At 51.2% G+C, this 17584-nt stretch overlaps 1 protein-coding gene across 1 annotated transcript in view; it reads left to right on the plus strand.

Moving 5' to 3' along the window:
• Window positions 1-17584, plus strand: part of PI4KA (phosphatidylinositol 4-kinase alpha) — a 114754-nt gene that overhangs the window by 92331 nt on the left and 4839 nt on the right. Inside the window, exons 33-48 of the mRNA XM_045457608.1 lie at window positions 1589-1747; window positions 2030-2181; window positions 3863-3970; window positions 4597-4724; window positions 6092-6211; window positions 6373-6452; window positions 6550-6743; window positions 7700-7790; window positions 8156-8323; window positions 9038-9091; window positions 11928-12048; window positions 13711-13840; window positions 14788-14858; window positions 16089-16161; window positions 16247-16317; window positions 17374-17483. Of these exons, the coding sequence (XP_045313564.1) occupies window positions 1589-1747; window positions 2030-2181; window positions 3863-3970; window positions 4597-4724; window positions 6092-6211; window positions 6373-6452; window positions 6550-6743; window positions 7700-7790; window positions 8156-8323; window positions 9038-9091; window positions 11928-12048; window positions 13711-13840; window positions 14788-14858; window positions 16089-16161; window positions 16247-16317; window positions 17374-17483 (1830 nt within the window). The remainder of the gene's footprint in view (window positions 1-1588; window positions 1748-2029; window positions 2182-3862; window positions 3971-4596; window positions 4725-6091; window positions 6212-6372; window positions 6453-6549; window positions 6744-7699; window positions 7791-8155; window positions 8324-9037; window positions 9092-11927; window positions 12049-13710; window positions 13841-14787; window positions 14859-16088; window positions 16162-16246; window positions 16318-17373; window positions 17484-17584) is intronic.

Genomic DNA, 17584 nt, shown 5'->3' on the forward strand with positions numbered 1-17584 from the left:
TGTTTCTACCCAGGCCCTCTCTGCCTTCTCCACATGTGCTCAGAGCAAGTCAGTAAAATATGGGTCATATCAGGTCCCCCCTATGCCCCAGACCTGCCAGTGCTGCCCATGCCCACTCAGAGTAGAAGGCACACTTGTTTCTGTAATCTGCAAGGCCCCTCTGCTCCCCTTGCTTGACCTGCTATAGGCGCACTGGGGTCCCTACTGCCCCTGCCCTCCAGGCATGCTCCTGCTTTAGGTTGGGAGAGCTCTTCCCTCTCCTTCAGTGTTCTTTTCAGGCAGCTGCATTCCTCACTCCTGCATCTCCTTCAGGCTTTGTCTTAGCTGTCCCCTGCCTACCCTGTTCTAGAACACACAACCATCGATTCATTCATTCTTCCAAGCCCTTTCATGGCTCTGTTTTCCCCCTTAGCTTTGATCAGTGTCTAATATCTGTATCTTACTTCTCTTGCTATCTGTAGCCTGCTGTAAACTGGGTGGATGTTTGTCTTATTCACTGCTCCATTCCCAGAGCCTGGAGGGGAAGCAACCAGGCCCAGAGGCAGCAACCAGGATGTGCTTGTTCAACAAATGAGTGGGCGTGCAGCCTTGACTGTGGCTCATCAGGCCTGTTAGCCCTGCAGTTTCTTCCTCTAACATAAGACTTACATTTGGCTGCAGGAAACAGAAACTGGACACAATGCCTTGACCACCAGGGGCTATGCTCCTGGTGTCACGTGCAGCTTGTTGATAGCTTGGCTCACATTTGCAACTCTGCCACCCTTAGCATGCCTCTAAGCAAGAAGGAGGGTAGAGGATGCTGGCTGCCCTGACCTTGACTCAGTCGATGTCTGTTGATGTCAGCCAGCACTAGATTATTGCTAATGAGAACCATTGACCACCCTAACCAGCAGAAGCCTGGGTGGGGGTACTGGTGACCAGCTACTTGGCCTCCCTAAATAAAACCATAATAAAGGCAGGGATGGATACTGGGCAGGAGCCAGGGCGTTTACCCTGGGCACCAAGCCTCAGTTGCCGCCTCTCTGCAGCGGGTCTGGATGCCCTCCATGTTGCTGCCTGGTGTTGTCAAGCCAAAAGGGGAGGCTGCTCCCCTGTAGAACCACCCAGTGGCAGTTGCAGACTCAGTTTGGCTCCCGCAGTTATTCCTTGGGCCTGATTAGTGGCATGAAGCTGATGTGCAGGGTTTGCGTGGGATGAAGAAAAGGAACTGGGCTCCAGAAGCAAAATCCAGTCCTGCCTTTGCTAGTTTGGAGGCTCTGCTCACCTCTGGAACCATAGATGGTTTCAGGATTATTAGGAAGATTCAGCCAGGCGGAGCCTGTTGAGAGTCCACGTGGCATTAGGCACATCCCAGGTGTGCTGACACCACAAAGCAGGACTACAGCACCTGGCCTACTGATATTTCGAGAATGGGCTTTTTAGTAGAAAACAGCTGGGAAGTTGGATCATAGGTGATCTTTATTTTTTATTTCATACTTTAATTGGTTTTCTATTTTGTTCATTAAGCACATAGTCCTTTTAAAATTAAACAACAGTAAGTACTTTTCTATGCTTCGCAGAGGCACTAATGGTCATTGTATGCTTGCAGTTTATGCGGGAGATGGCAGGAGCCTGGCAGATGACAGTGGAGCAGAAGTTCGGCCTGTTTTCCGCGGAGATAAAGGAAGCAGACCCCCTGGCAGCATCGGAAGCCAGTCAACCCAAACCGTGTGCCCCCGAAGTGACCCCCCACTACATTTGGATTGACGTAAGTGCTTCCCCAGGCTCCGCCCACCCTAGCAGGAGGTCAGGGGCTCCCCTTGGGGCCAGTGGCCCAATAAGCATGGGACTCCAGGTTTAAGACGCCTTACCTGGGGAGGAGGGATGGCTGTTCCTGCCTTCTGCCCAGGCCTCTGCTGGACTCATTGCACTTGCCCGAAGACCCATACCCACCATTCTGTTGGCCCAGAGCCCCACATCAGTTGGCTCTGCTGGCTCTGTAGGTGAGCAGGCCAGGCCCCAGCAGCAATATGTTCTCTTTCCCACTCAGTTCCTGGTGCAGCGGTTCGAGATCGCCAAGTACTGCAGCTCCGACCAAGTGGAGATCTTCTCCAGCCTGCTGCAGCGCTCCATGTCCCTGAACATCGGTGGGGCCAAGGGGAGCATGAACCGTCACGTGGCAGCCATCGGGCCTCGCTTCAAGTGAGAGCCTCTCCTCCTCCTATGATGGTGGCAGGGATGGTGTGGGTGAAATTTCTACCAGAGTTGTTGGTGCTGTAGTCCACAGGAGGTTCCCATGCTTGGTCTTTTTTTTTTTTTTTTTTTTTTTTTTTTTGCCAGAAGCTGACCAAGCCCCTAGTACATGCAGGGCTCCTGGGAAGGGGACCTGAATGGAATGACTTTGCCTTCCATGCCCTTCCAGGGCTGAGGAAGTCAGCCAGCATGCTGTCCTCAGCAGGGGAGTGTTCAAGAAGGTGGTTCACTCATGGACCTTGGGCAACCAAATGTTGGGCAGCCTTTCTAAATTGTTTGGGGGTGGATAGCAGCAAAAGGATTTTGGTAACATAGTGGTGATTAAAAAACAGGTGATGTAGCAGAACCCAGGTATGACAAGCTCAGACTGGGAGGCTGGCAGTGACTTAGGGCAGTCACTTTACTCCTCTGAAATGTTCATGGAAAACTTCTGATCATGCTGACTACAGCAAGTCGATTTTTGCCAAGACATGCAAAATATCAACCCCACCAGGGGATACCCCCTTTAGGGGGTACGTGGCCTAGTGGGCAGGCTCAGGCCAGGTGCTATGGACACAGCAGGCAGGGTCAGTCTGGTGTGGGGAGGGCCTTCGGGTGCCTGGGTGGTCAGTTGGAGGAAGGGTGAGGGGCCCCCTTTCAAAGTATGCCACTCTTCCTGCCTGTACCCCTTCCTGCTGCCCACTGCCAACACCAGTTCTCTCCACCCCTCCCCTGAGCTCCAGACCCATGTTCCTGCAGCCCACTGGGCACCCTCTGGGACCATGCTTCTCAGACTACTGCAGGGAAGGGCTAGTACTCTGTTCCCTTCATTTCCTGCCCATCATAGACCTGTACCTTTATAAAATGCATGAGAATGAATTACTAGGAAAGGATTCACACTGGACTGTCATAACAATGTGAAATTGCTATAGAAATGAGCGGGTAATCCCCTCAGTTTCTGTACTAACTCATCACAGACCAACACCATCTGTAGATGCCCATTGAGTAGCCCTGACCTGGCAGAAACCAGGTGCTTGGTAAATTTATTTTTCTCTTAGCTTGAATTAAATATTCTAACCTTTGTAGCACTTATTGGTGACTGCACTCAGGAAGTAGTTTGCATATAGTTTGGAGATAGACGAGCTTCTGGCCAAGGTAGATGAACACACAACTTGTTCATTTGCCCCCAATTAAAGTGATGGTTTTTTTTTTTTTTTTCTTAATTTTTTTTTTTTTCAACGTTTATTTATTTTTGGGACAGAGAGAGACAGAGTATGAACGGGGGAGGGGCAGAGAGACAGGGAGACACAGAATCGGAAACAGGCTCCAGGCTCCGAGCCATCAGCCCAGAGCCTGACGCGGGGCTCGAACTCACGGACCGCGAGATCGTGACCTGGCTGAAGTCGGACGCTTAACCGACTGCGCCACCCAGGCGCCCCTAAAGTGATGGTTTTAAAAAACCTTTCCTGAGACATTTCTGGTACAATAAACCTGAATGGCAGTAACTTGGCTGGTGCCACAGTCCTGGCACCTGAGAGCTCTGTCATCCAGAGATATGCCCAAGGGCCAAGTGGTTTGCACAGGAGCTAGGGACCCTGGGACGTTCCTGGGCCCTCCACACTCTGACTCAGCCCCCAGTGTTCTCTTGTAGACTGCTGACTCTGGGGCTGGCCCTTCTGCACGCCGATGTGGTCCCAAACGCGACCATTCGCAACGTGCTTCGCGAGAAGATCTACTCAACCGCCTTTGACTACTTCAGGTACTTCCCCCAGCTGTGCTGTGCACCATGTGCAGTGACAGCCCACTGCACCCAGTGCCCCCAGTTGTCCCAGATCCCAGGAAGTCATGGCAGAAATGGTTTTGCCTGATTTATCCACTGCCCTCCTTGTTCTGCGGCTCTGGTGGTCCAGGATTTGAACATCTTCAGCCCTGTGCCATGTTTTCATGTGTGCACTTAGAGCTAGCCTCTCTACGAGATGCACACATGTTTTCCCCCAGCTCAACTGTGCATTCATTTAACTTTCCAGTTCCTAGGAGTGGTTATTGCTCAAAGAATTGCAATCACCTGCTGCCCGGGGCTCTGCGAGTGTGTAGGTTGTGTTGTATGGAGACAGCTGCAGTTGCAGGACCCACCACAAGCACACCATGCAGCCAAGGGCTGTCGACGGTGCTGGGGATAGTGGTGGAGGCAACCATGAAAGCTCAGAAAATCATCATGATTTTCCTTGCGAATTAATGAGATAATTGTTGCTGATGACCAGCTCTGGGCTCACCTTTGGTCATTAAGAGACCACTTGTGTCACCTCTCACACACTTTATAATACATGTGGCTTCTAGTCCCAGACTCCAGGCACTCAACTCTTGTCCTCTTGTGGTTGTTTGAAGTTGCCCCCCAAAGTTCCCCACTCAAGGAGAAAAGAGGCTACGTGAAGACATAAGCATTATGATTAAATTTTGGACAGCCATGTTCTCTGATAAGAAGTACCTGACTGCCAGCCAGCTTGTTCCCCCAGGTGAGCATTGTTCTCAGCACAGCTGCTCGTGGGTGGTGGGGACACATAGGTGCAGGCGGGACAGTGGGGCGCAGTGGGCAGCCCTGAAGGAGTCTGGTTAGAATAGTGAGGGTCTCACTGAGCCCAGGCCTTAGCCATGCTGCATGGTCACCAGAGGCCCAAAGCCTGCCTGGCCACCACTTGTCCTCCAGCCCTAGCTGACAAGCATGAATGAGTGTAGAAGGCCCTGAGCAGAGGCCATTCCATGTAACTTCTCCCAGTACCAGCCCAGTTCACCAGCCACCCCCCTGCATATCTGACAGACCCATACTTGGATAAGTCCCATATGCCAAGATGAATAAGGCACCATCTGCTCTCATCTGGTAGAAGATAGTCAAATCTACAGGTGATGTCAGCATGAGGGGATCATGGGAGTACCCCTCAAGGACAGGCACTTGGCCCACCAGAGTTGGGGAGGTAGGGGCAGTTTTCTGGAAGAGGTGACAGCTGAGCTTCAAAGATGAATAGGAGCAAGCTAGGGTGGATAAGGTTAAAGAAAAAGTAAGGTGTAAGCAAGCCACAAACCTCCACAAAGAAACATGTTCTTGTTTCTCTGAGCACATAGCTGATTACACAGCACAAATTAGGGATGAGGAGTACAGTTTCTGCAGACAGACCCACAGCTGACAACCTGACTATAGGAAAAGGAAGGGATGGGGCACTGGGGGGCTCAGTCAGTTGAGCGTCTGACTTGATTTTGGCTCAGGTCATGATCCCAGGGTCATGGGATTAAGCCCTACATCAGTCTCCACACTGAGCATGGAGCTTGCCTAAGATTCTCTCTCTAACTCTGCCCCTCTCCCCAACTTGCTCGCTCTCTATCAATAAATGGGAAAGGGAAAGAAAAAAGGAAAGGGAAAAGCAAGCAGTGATTTCCGGAGTCAACTTCCTGGCTCCACATAGAGCAGGGCCAGCATCTCTTCTTGCCTGCCTGCAAGGCTCCCGAGTTGCCACCATATTAAAAAGCAAAATGATGCTAGAGATGAGAGAGCTATTTGTAATTTATCAGTATCACCACTCACATTTGTTTTATTCCATTTTGAATCCTAGGAGGAACGTAATACATTTTAGTAGGCTTTACATGTTGAATGGTTAAAAACTTCCTAGGAGTACCTGGCTAACTCGGTCAGTAGAGCATGCAACTTTTGATCTTGAGGTCATGACTTCAAGCCCCACATTGGGTGTAGAGCTTATATTAAAAAAAACAAAAATCTTGGCTGTTGTTTTTTTTTCTGCAAATCGTTTCTTCAACACCGTGTCTCTCCCTTCCTGCCCTTGGTGAAAGTCTAGACACCTCATTCTGGAAGCAGTAATGTGTTTGCCCACAGATAACCAAGACACCCGGAGCAATCTGGACATAGCAGTTGGCTCTCGGCAACAGGCCACTCAAGGCTGGATCAACACCTACCCCCTGTCCAGTGGCATGTCCACCATCTCAAAGAAGTCAGGTCGGTTAAAGGTTTGCTGATAGGTCCCTTGGGTCTGAGTCATATCCTGGCAGCTCAGACAGTGGGCAGAATGCTGAAAGACAGCTTCTTCTAGGTTCTAGAAATGAAGGGTAGGTCAGTGAACTCTGAAGAACACACTTGTGCCTTCTCTTTCTCCACAGGCATGTCCAAGAAGACTAACCGGGGCTCCCAGCTGCACAAGTACTACATGAAGCGCAGGACGCTGCTGCTGTCCCTGCTGGTAAGGTGACACCTGCCATATGCCCACAGCACTGAGGACAGGAGCAGCGTGGCACATGGGTGCACGCAGATGGCATATCGATGTCTCATCTCACCAGGCCACTGAGATTGAGCGTCTCATCACATGGTACAACCCACTGTCGGCCCCGGAGTTGGAGCTGGACCAGGCCGGAGAGAACAGCGTGGCCAACTGGAGGTCCAAATATATCAGCCTGAGCGAGAAGCAGTGGAAAGACAATGTTAACCTTGCCTGGAGCATCTCTCCTTACCTGGCTGTGCAGCTGCCAGCCAGGTGGGTCCTAGACCTAACTGCCTGATGAGGGCGTTGCCAGAGTCCAGTCCAAGGGTACCTGACGTGGTCACTGCCAAGGATGGTTGGGGAAGCAATCTTAATGGTTTGGTCCTCTGCCCTGGATGTTGACCCAGTCTCTCTGTCCTAATATCCCAGAGCCCAAGCAGGAAACATCAGAGCACATTCAGGGCCGCAGTCCTATTCAAGGAAGAAAGGAAGCACATGGAGGCATGGAGGCTGTCACTACAGGGAAGCAGGCCTGGGGATCTTTTGGGCTTTGTTCCTAGAGGTCTTCAGCAGGCTACTCACAGGAGGTGGCCTGCAACCGAGTGTCCTGTGAACTCTCCCCGGTAGCTCTGCCAAGGACAAAACCAGTAGCTGAGAGGGGCCTCCCAGGCCCCTGTGTTAAATCCCACCAGGGGGAGTGCATCCACCCCACATCCAGGAGTGGACATTTCTTTCCCTTGAGCCCACACTTGCCTACTCACTGCTTCCTTCTTCTGGTTCTAATCCAGTCCTCTGGATTAGGACCACAGCTTGACAGTGTTCATGGAAAGTCTACCTTGTGTTAGCCTGGGGTCATGACCCCTAAAAACTTGCATCCACCCTCCCATCTATGGATGTACCTTCTGGCTTGTGGCCTCGCCATGCCATGGACAGGCTGCTTTGGGGGCCAGGGCAAGGGGGTGTTCTGAAAGCAAGGACTATAGAAGGGGATGTCTTTTGAATGCGGAATATAGGATAATTCCTGTTTTAGATAGTTCTGGCATTTTGTCATAGCCAATCATAGTGCTCTTTATTGTAAACACTCATGTTCAGAGTTACCAATATGTCAATAATGTAGAGTGTTAAGGGGTCACTTGGCATTAATCTGCATCCCTCCAGTTCAGGGCTCTTCCACCCCGTTACATGGAGGCAGGAGAGGCCATCTCCTTCACACCCTTTTTGTGCCCTAGGTTTAAGAACACTGAAGCCATCGGTAACGAAGTGACCCGTCTCGTTCGGTTGGACCCAGGAGCCGTTAGTGACATCCCCGAAGCTATCAAGGTAGTATAGCACGTGCTGGGGCCTGGGCTCAAACTGCACAAAAACAGAACTGCCTCCAGAAACACCTGGAACCTAGAAGTGTTAGGAAAACCTAGCAGCCTCAGTGGTAGAATGATGTTTTAATTTCCTGTGTTTTCCACTTCTCAAATGAGGCATTTATTATGCTTACAGCAGAAAAATATCGAACATACTTTACTTGAAATTATGCTACTTTACATAATATATGAGAAGTATTTCCCCACATTATTATAAGTGCTTTATTATTATCATCTGGGGCCATCCCTGAGATATGGGGTGGGGCCAGGTATTTCCAGAGGGCCCTCAGGAACTCCCTGTGCCAGACCATTTCCCTGCTTCCTTCCTAGTTTCTGGTCACCTGGCACACCATCGATGCCGACGCCCCTGAGCTCAGCCATGTGCTGTGCTGGGCACCCGCAGACCCGCCCACAGGCCTCTCCTACTTCTCCAGCATGTACCCACCGCACCCTCTCACGGCCCAGTACGGAGTGAAAGTCCTGCGGTCCTTCCCTCCGGTGAGCCCACGTCCTGCCTGAATCAGCCTCGGTGGGACTATCTGGCAGTGTTTAGGTGGAGACAGTAAGGACAAGCTTTATCTCCACTTGATGCAGGCCTGATGAAACATCGGTCCATCTTAGAGCATGTCTTCACCCTGTTTCTGTCCAGGCAGTCATAGAAGACAGATTTAGTTCTGACTCAGATATGTTTATTGGTATTACTTGTTTTTTAATTTTAATTTGGTGTTTGAGTTACAGAAGGAAGTTGAATTTGAGTTTGGTTCCAGCAGTGGGCTTTTGGGAGGTCGGGGGATCCCATGAGACAGCCACAGTGACAGATTTGGTACCTGACTCGTGGAGGCCCCAACACAGGGATCTGCTAGAACCTCAGCCCTTGTCCCCAAGCAGGTCCCCAGCAGGGAACATACATGAGCAGGCACTTCACCTGTCATCGCAGGCACAGGAGCCTTGTTCCTTTTGCCTTTTCTCACCCATCATGTGTTTCAAGTCGTTGGCCATTTTCCTTGCCACCCTCTGGACTTTCCGCAGTTCTTAGTCCTCTGTGATCTCCAGTGAGATGGTATCCCATGGGCTCAGTGACATCAGGGCTGTTCCAGGTTGGAGTGGGGCCCTGGGACAGCCATCTGTGTTGAGTTTGTTATCACCTTCCTAGAGGTAAGGAATTGTCTTCTCTTCCTGGAAGTCATTATCACTTGTCCTCCTCCTTTGCAGGATGCTATCCTATTCTACATCCCCCAGATTGTGCAGGCCCTCAGGTATGACAAGGTAAGGCTGTGCCAACATGTGCTGTCCTTCCCTCTGAGAGCCGTGCTGGGCAGTCCGGAGGGGATCCTCAGCAACAGGGATGGGGCCTTGGAAGCAGGGCTGCCAAGCTGTGACCTGGTCTCTGAGCTCCTCTCACACACACCCCCACCATGGTTGTGGCCGGTGCTCATGGCCAGGAGGCCCCACTCACCCTGTCTCACCCTGAGGCCCCATCTGCTGTGCAGGGTGGGTGGGCCCTAGAAGTATTGCTAGCCACTTCCTCAGTCCCTGAATCTAGCTCCCTCGTTTCTTCAGTCGGAATCAGGGAGGCTCAAACAAAATGATGGAGGTATTAGTGTGCTTGGGCTGCTATAGCAGAGAACCACAGAGTGGGGGGTTAAACAATGGAAATGTACTTCTCATTGTTCTGGAGGCTCAGAGTCGGAGATCAAGGTGCCTGTAAGGTTGGTTTCTCCTGAGGGTTGGTTTGCAGATGGCTGCCTTCTCCCTCTGTCCTCACATGGTCTTCTCTCTGTGTGTATGTGTCCTAATCTCCTCTTATAAGGACACCACACTGGACTAAGTGTCACCCTAATGATCTCATTTTAACTTAATCACCTCTTTAAAGGCCCATCTCCAGACACCATATTTTGAGGCACTAAGGCATACAAATTCAGCACATGAATTCAGGGGCACAGTTCAACCCATCACGTATAGCACTTGTACATAAGATACCTAACCACAGGGCCTGGCACAGAAACCCCTCCGGAGGTGACCACAGCCCAGAACCCACACTGCCCGTGCTTCATCCCAGCACCGGCCCCCTGACCTGTGCTTGAGTCTAAGTGTAGCAGCAACATCTGCCCCTTTCCTGTTCCTGCTGATTCTGTTCCCCACTACATAAGACACCAGACTCCCCTGTGTCCTGGCTGAGTCCTTGCAGTAGCAGCAAGTGCTGTGTCTCACTGTGGTGGCTATGAGCACTGTGGCTGGGTATCCCAGGGCTAGCTTCTTCCTCCCAGATTGGCAGGATGCTCTGTCTTGGTCCATAGACCAAAGTGCTTCTAGAACTGCAGCCAACTTCTCTTGAAACACTGAGTCCTGTTTTAGCTAGGTAGCTGCCAAAAGCCCTCCAATTCTGAGCAGGTGGTTTTGATATTGTGCTGACAGTGCAGAGCCTGCTTGGGATTTTCTCTTTCTCCTCTCTCTCTGCACTTTTCCCCCACTCACACTCTCTTTCTGTCTCAAAATAAATAAACATTTTTTAAAATGAAAAAAAGAGGGGCGCCTGGGTGGCGCAGTCGGTTAAGCGTCCGACTTCAGCCAGGTCACGATCTCGCGGTCCGTGAGTTCGAGCCCCGCGTCGGGCTCTGGGCTGATGGCTCAGAGCCTGGAGCCTGTTTCCGATTCTGTGTCTCCCTCTCTCTCTGCCCCTCCCCCGTTCATGCTCTGTCTCTCTCTGTCCCAAAAATAAATAAAAACGCTGAAAAAAAAAATTTTTTTTAATGAAAAAAAGAACACACAAGAATAAAATGCTAAAACCTTTCCCAAAGCTAGAAGCCTCAGTGGGCCTCAGTGACTGATGACACTTCCTCCTTGTTCAGACGGCTGCCGGTTCCCACTTCCCTGTTGTAGTCTGTTCGTTACTGCACTGAGTCCCCTTCTGTGGTCTCAGCAAAACTGACTGGATTACCGGTGCATCATAAAAGGACATAATCAATGAACAGCCAGGTGCGAGGGCAGTATAGGGCAAGGGATGTGGGAAGGCTGTGGAGTTTCCACGCTCTTCAGGCGCCTGGCTCTCCCAGCCTCTCCACCAATTCGGAAACTCCACAAACTTTTATTTAAGCAAACTACAAGTTGAATATTCATAGTTTATCTTTAGATCCTTTTACTGGGTTAGCAGTGGGAAACCCATAGCGAGGAGTTATTTGAAGTTTGACCTACTAGGTAAGCCCACCCAGCCAAGTTGAGGACATCTGTCCCCAAAATACTTTACCAGATGGGAGGCCACAGACTACTGTGAGGAGGAGAGAAGCCACTCCTCCAGGAGTCTTCCAGAAAGGCCAGCACCTTTTTAAACCTTAAGACAGGGTAATTAAGGAATGCCTAGGTGGCTCAGTCGGTTAAGTGTCTGACTTCAGCTCAGGTCACGATCTCATGGTTTGTGAGTCTGAGCCCTGCAATGGGCTCTGTGCTGACAGCTCAGAGCCTGGAGACCACTTTGGATTATGTGTCTCCCTCTCTCTGCCCCTCCCTTACTTGTGGTCTGTCTCTCTCAAAAATAAGTAAACAAGCAAATTTTTTAATTTTAAAAAAAGGGTAATTAAAACTTGGAGTTATGAGTAGTAGAATACGACTAAGAAGAAGAAAGAGGAAAGGTCCTTAGGATAGTGGCCATCGTGTGTCAACTCATGAAGTATCTGTGTATTAGAATTTTTTTGGAACCTGCCCATCACTGTGGAACATTGTTCCAAACAACCAGCTTATAACTGAGTTTTAGTCCCCAACCTACTCATTCCTCGTACTTGACAACAGCAGAAATTGGTTGGAGAGTCATGGTTCTTAGAATCTAGGGGAAGTCACAGGGGAAACAAAAGCCGGCTCCTTCCTATATTGAAGACACCATCACGTTGGGCTCCATCTGCCCCACCGGCCAGCTAGCCAGCTGGAACTTGGCCTGTGTAGGTTGGGCTCACACATAACCAGACAAGCTTGCTCACACAGCCCGAAACCACTGGGCCTTACTTCTTGCTGGGTCTGCAAGTGCTAGGAGTCTACTCCTACACTGGGTGAGAGTGTCTTGTGGTGGAGAGGCGCCCAGGCCTGAGCTGATGGTGACCTTGTTCTCCTATAGATGGGCTACGTACGGGAGTATATTCTGTGGGCAGCGTCCAAATCCCAGCTTCTGGCACACCAGTTTATATGGAACATGAAAACTAACATCTATCTGGATGAAGAAGGGCACCAGAAGGACCGTGAGTATTTGTCATCTTCCCTCAGGCCTCACCCCCCAACTTTAACCCTCCTAGGCCCGTGCTGTCCCAGCCCATGGTTCCCTCTGCTTCCCATCCTTTGGTGGGAATTCTCACCTTTCAACACCCAGCGGGAGCAGGATCCTCCTCCTTCGTGAAGCCTTTGCTATCCTCCCCTCCAGACGTCCTCCCTGCCCTGGCACCATCCTGTAGCTCTCCAAGCACATGTGAGAGCCTCCCGCTCAGGCCGAGCCTCTCCTCACCCTGCGCGAGGCAGCCACCCAAGGAAGTCCTCAGAGGTTGTCCACATCTTCACATCGTCACACCCTTAAAAACTAGTGAGGCCCCGGAGACCTTTGGTTTATGTGGGCTTTGGTTCTCAGTGTTAACCAATGTTAGACATGAAAACCAAGACATTTAAAAAATAATACAAGCAAAAAAAAAAAAAAAAAAAAAAAAATACAAGCCCATCACATATTAACATAAATAACATTTTTATGGAAAACGACTCTAAAACTCAAAAAGAGGAAGAGTGGTGTTGCTTTACAGATTTACAGATCTCTTTAATGTCTGTAATAATGCCACAGCATCTTTAGTAAAAGACAACAGGACTCTCATTCTGCTTCTGCATTTACCCTGTTGTTTGGTTGAAGTAAATGAGGGGAATTCAGCCTGGTACAGACACGTGGCTAGAAAAAGGAGAACCATTTTAGTGGTCTTTCTGGTCACTATAGGTGGTCTCGTAGTCTCTGCTGATACTGCACCAAACACAACAAGTGATAGTTTTCTTAAAGGTGAATTGCGATGTGGATTTGAAATCATGGCAGCGAGTTTCTCGTGCTCTTTCTTTGAAGCCCATTGGTCTACCCAGCACTCACTACACCCCCCACAGGATTTCACAGCATTCAAACTCACATTTGCCTGTGCCCCACTGGCCTTACCAAACAGAAACATTGTCAAGTGGTGGGGAGCTGTCAAGCTCACTGGCACAGATGCAAGTTTTCCAAAACTTTGTAGTTTTCCTTAAATGGCAGATTCGACTTGTTGATTTTTAAGAAAATATCTCCCATGTACCTAAGTCCAAATAACTCTATTTTTGTCTGTTAGTCACTCTTTCAAGTAAAAAATGATGTTCCCTGAAAAAAGAGATTAGTTCAGCCCGAAAGTCACACCAACACAAGATGCTGTTCCTTGAGACCACAGCATCCGCGTGCTTCACATACAGCAGGGGGCTCCGGACACTGTCCAGTTCATCACACACAGAATGTTAGAAAGATACACTCAGGGTAGAGTTCAGTCAGATTAGTCAATGCTCATCACCTCACCAGGGACATTCTTAGTGACACTGGCTTTTGTTTATACTGTGGGAGCAGAGCCATGAGGATCCATTGACCACCAGCACCTTGGCCAATGGCTTGTGCACAGCCTCGCAGGTGTCTACACAACAAGGAGGGCAAACAGCCTGTCAATATGGTTTTGAATGGGGGGAGCCTGCTGAAGGGCCCCAGGGACCCTCCAGGCATCTGCAGACCACACTCAGGATGTCTGACCTCGCTGCTGGGGGACACCTGGACATCTGGACTGTACATCTGGCAGATGTGTGGGGTTTCCTGGAGGGCCTTCTGTGGCACGGCTGCAGGCTCACCCTCTTGGTTTCTCTGCCAGCTGACATCGGCGACCTCCTGGAGCAGTTAGTGGAGGAGATCACAGGCTCCTTGTCAGGCCCAGCCAAGGACTTCTACCAGCGGGAATTTGATTTCTTTAACAAGATCACCAACGTGTCTGCTATCATCAAGTAAGTGGCATCAGTCCTGGCTTGTGGGAATTGCATGGAGGGCCTGCACTGGTTCTAATGAACAGCCAGGGTTGGGAATCACTGCCCTGGCAATTCAAGTCTCTTGAAAGTATAGCAAAATGCACAGCCATGCAAATTTCAGAAAACATATCTTTCATTCTAGATACTGTCCCCTAACTTGAAGCCACTCTGCTCTCTCCAAGTTTTGAAGAGTGTTAGGAAAACCAGACTCATTTGTAACTCCCAATGTTGTTTTATTGACTTACCTCCTGGACCATCCATTTGTGAGGGCTCATGCCATCCTGGGGCATCTGTGGCACTGCCAGTTTATGTGGGACGGGGCCCTGGAGTCAACTGGCCAAGTGCCTGGGAGAGGCCCTGGCAGGGGGAGCACTGGCTTCCTGTTTTCTCAAGTGCCTCATTCCATGGGCTGTTCCCTGGCACCTGGGTCACCAAGTGACCTAGGCTGTGTGCCCTGAGGCCCTTTTCTGGGCCTGGTACTAAGTAGAGCGGTGATGCAGCAGCTTCTTGCCCGCAAAAATAAAGGAGTGGGAGGTGGTGTTTCCTGGGCATCATGTCAGGCACCTGATTCCACTTTACCCTGTCATCCTCATCCTAGGGATGCAGAAAGACAAAGGGGCCTGCCCAAGGTCATGCTGCAAGTAAACAACAGAGCCAGCACTTGAGCATAGACCCCAGAGCCAACTGTGTCCCCTGTGTGCCTCTGACAGCAACATACACACACCCCACACAGGCAAGGGGCAGTGACAGCCAGAAAACTCCACCCTGGTCCGGGAAGAACTTGTCTAGCAGAGCCTTCAGTAGTAGCTAGAACTACGTGGAGAGAAAAGGAGAATCAGACAGGAGGGGCTCTGGGCTGTCCCCCAGAAGCCCCAGAGGCCAGTTCCTGCAGAGACAAAGCAAAGCATTTCTGTCCTGTTTCTCAGGCCCTACCCTAAAGGCGACGAGAGAAAGAAGGCATGCCTGTCGGCTCTGTCTGAAGTAAAAGTGCAGCCTGGTGAGCAGGATGAGATGGGCCTCTTCCTGTGGGTGGGCAGTGTGGGTAGGCACCGGGATCAGGGAGGCGGCCAGCCCACCTGAGCCTGGGCCCTGGGGCACTGGTGTCCCTCTCCATAATCTGCCCCTGGTGAGCTGAGAGCTACTTCTCAGCAGATACTCTTTATCTTCCTTGTTGCTTTCTGTTTTTCTTAAAGCCCAGACACTGTCCTTGGCAGCCATGATTCTAGAAATTTCCTGAACTCCAGTGGAATAGGAGCAACACAGGCTGCACAGACTGTGGGCATGGGTGGGAGTGTCACAGGTGTACTGGGCTGAGGGTGCCCACACTGACTGACCTTTCCTTGACCCTTGTTGAGCCACCTGCCCTGCCCAGTGTAAACAGTAGCTCAGCTCAAAGAAGCTCGACGTCCACACAGGCTGCAGTTTCCCTGGTCAGCAGGCTCCCAGACCCCTGCAGCCCATGCTGCCGGGTCTTGTCCTGGAGGCACTGGGGAGGCAGCCAGGACTCCAGGGAAGAGCTGTAGATTGTGCTTCTGGGAGAGAGACCAGAACTGGCCAGGGAAGGGCGGTGTGAGGGCGTTGAGGAACAGCATGTTCCTTCTGCCCCTCCTTCCCTTGGTGGCAAAGCCCACCTGACCCCACAGCAAGGCCTCGCTTTGCTTCCCAGGAGTCCCAGGACTTCCTGTGTCAGAGCCTCTCCTAGAAGCCCACTCCCTAGCCAGGATCTCTCCCCGGCTTCCTGGGTCTCAGGGAGTACACCCCATCCCCCCAGAGGAACTGCCAGTTCCTTGACCAGGAATAGGCTTTCTCTTGTCCTCCCTACTTGACATGTGTGCTGAGAGAGGGGAGCTACAGCCAGTGGGTGAGTGTAAGAACTGAGGGTGTTCCAGGTAAATGGAGGCAGGGTAGAAAGCTCCTGCACATGCCCTGTAAGAGCAGGCAGCTCCCCACCTGGCACTGGTCGGCCAGTGGGGCCCCGAGGAGCAGTGTGCTAAGTCTGTAAAGCTGAGTGTTGGTGTGTCCTCCTGGAGAAGTGTCTCCTGGGAGGTGGCAGCTCCTTTGTTAGATATCAGGAAGGCTCCAGGGAAAGACCACAGATCAGGGGGGATAGACCTGTAATGGCCACAGGATAAAATATTGGTGCCTCAGATGAGGACCTAGAAGCCCCATCTGGGGGCAGGGAGTCATTTTGGGGCTCCCTGTAACTTCGCCCTCTGTCCCTGCACAGGCTGCTACCTGCCCAGCAACCCCGAGGCCATTGTATTGGACATCGACTACAAGTCCGGGACACCCATGCAGAGGTGAGAGGCTGCCTGTCTTTCGGCAGTTCCCTTGCACAAAGTTCTCATTTGCTCCAGCACCCGTGTTCCTTCTGTTGTTTTGCAGTGCTGCAAAAGCCCCGTATCTGGCTAAGTTTAAGGTGAAACGATGTGGTGTTAGTGAACTCGAAAAAGAAGGTCAGTGAAGAAACTCTGACACGGTTTGGGATCTAAGTGTTTTCTCTGGATGATGCCAGTTTTAGGGGGCATATTTAGTTTATTACCAGCTCCCTGTGAAAGATGACATCCATCCACGCTGGGTCTGAGCCCTTGTTTAGGAATGGCACAGAGCTTATATACGGTGACAGAGACACCTGGAGACCGGCCCCAGGTCAGCCATTGAGTCCAGGAGGCACCTTCCTGAGGCTGAGTAGCCCAGAGCTTTGGGGGGTGCCGTGCAGGTTACACAGCCTGGGTGGCTTCACCAACAGAAATTTATTCTCTCACAGTTCTGGAGGCCAGAAGTGCCACATTGGGGTGTCGGCCAGGCCGTGCTCCTTCTGAAGATGGGTAGAATCTGTTCCGTGTATTTCTCCCAGCTTCTGGTGGTTGCTGGCAAGTTTTGGTGATGCTTGGCATCTTCGTCATTCCGACCTCTGCCTCTGTCTTCTCAAGGCTTTCTCCCTGTGTCCCCGTGTCCAGATTTCCCTGCTCTGATAAGGGCACCAGTCATTGGATAAGGGCCCACCCTAACCCTCAGTAACTTGACTACATGTGCAAAGATACTATTTCCAAAAAAGGTCACATTCTGCAGTTTTGAGTGGGCATGAATTTTAGAATAGGAGGTGTGGTCCCCTGCCAGTATGGGGACATGCCTTCCATGGCCTTCCCTGCACTCTGGCCCCCAGGTCCTCCCAGGCACCCCAGGATGCAGACAAACACACACCCCTGCCCCCCAGTTCATAGTGCCCTCTGCTGATCCCAGGCACACCTGGGTCCCCATTTCCAATGAAAAAGGGGCTCTATCTTCAGTTCCATCTAAGCCTAAACATTCTTCAGAAGAGATCCCTGGCCCTGTGGCTCCATCTGCTGACCCCAGTTGTCTGCTGGGCCTCATTTGGCCTCCTTGGGGCTTTGCAGAGACAATGCCCAAGATTCCCAGGGTTCCAGGCAGGTGAGCAGGACTTGCCCTGGCCCCGAGGGCCTCTCCCTGCCTCCAGGCTAACTGGCTTCCTCTCCACTGCCCACACACAGGTCTTCGGTGCCGCTCAGACTCTGAGGACGAGTGTGGCACACAGGAGGCTGATGGCCAAAAGATCTCATGGCAGGCGGCCATCTTCAAAGTGGGAGATGACTGCCGACAGGTAGTGAGTGGGGCCAGGCCTGCCCTCTTCCCAAGGCTCCGGGTGCATTTAGGGGTCACACCTCACATGCTAAACCACAATCTTTGTTTCCCACATTGGGT

This window comes from Leopardus geoffroyi, chromosome D3, assembly GCF_018350155.1.
Source record: "Leopardus geoffroyi isolate Oge1 chromosome D3, O.geoffroyi_Oge1_pat1.0, whole genome shotgun sequence".
In the NCBI taxonomy this organism is placed as follows: domain Eukaryota; kingdom Metazoa; phylum Chordata; class Mammalia; order Carnivora; family Felidae; genus Leopardus; species Leopardus geoffroyi.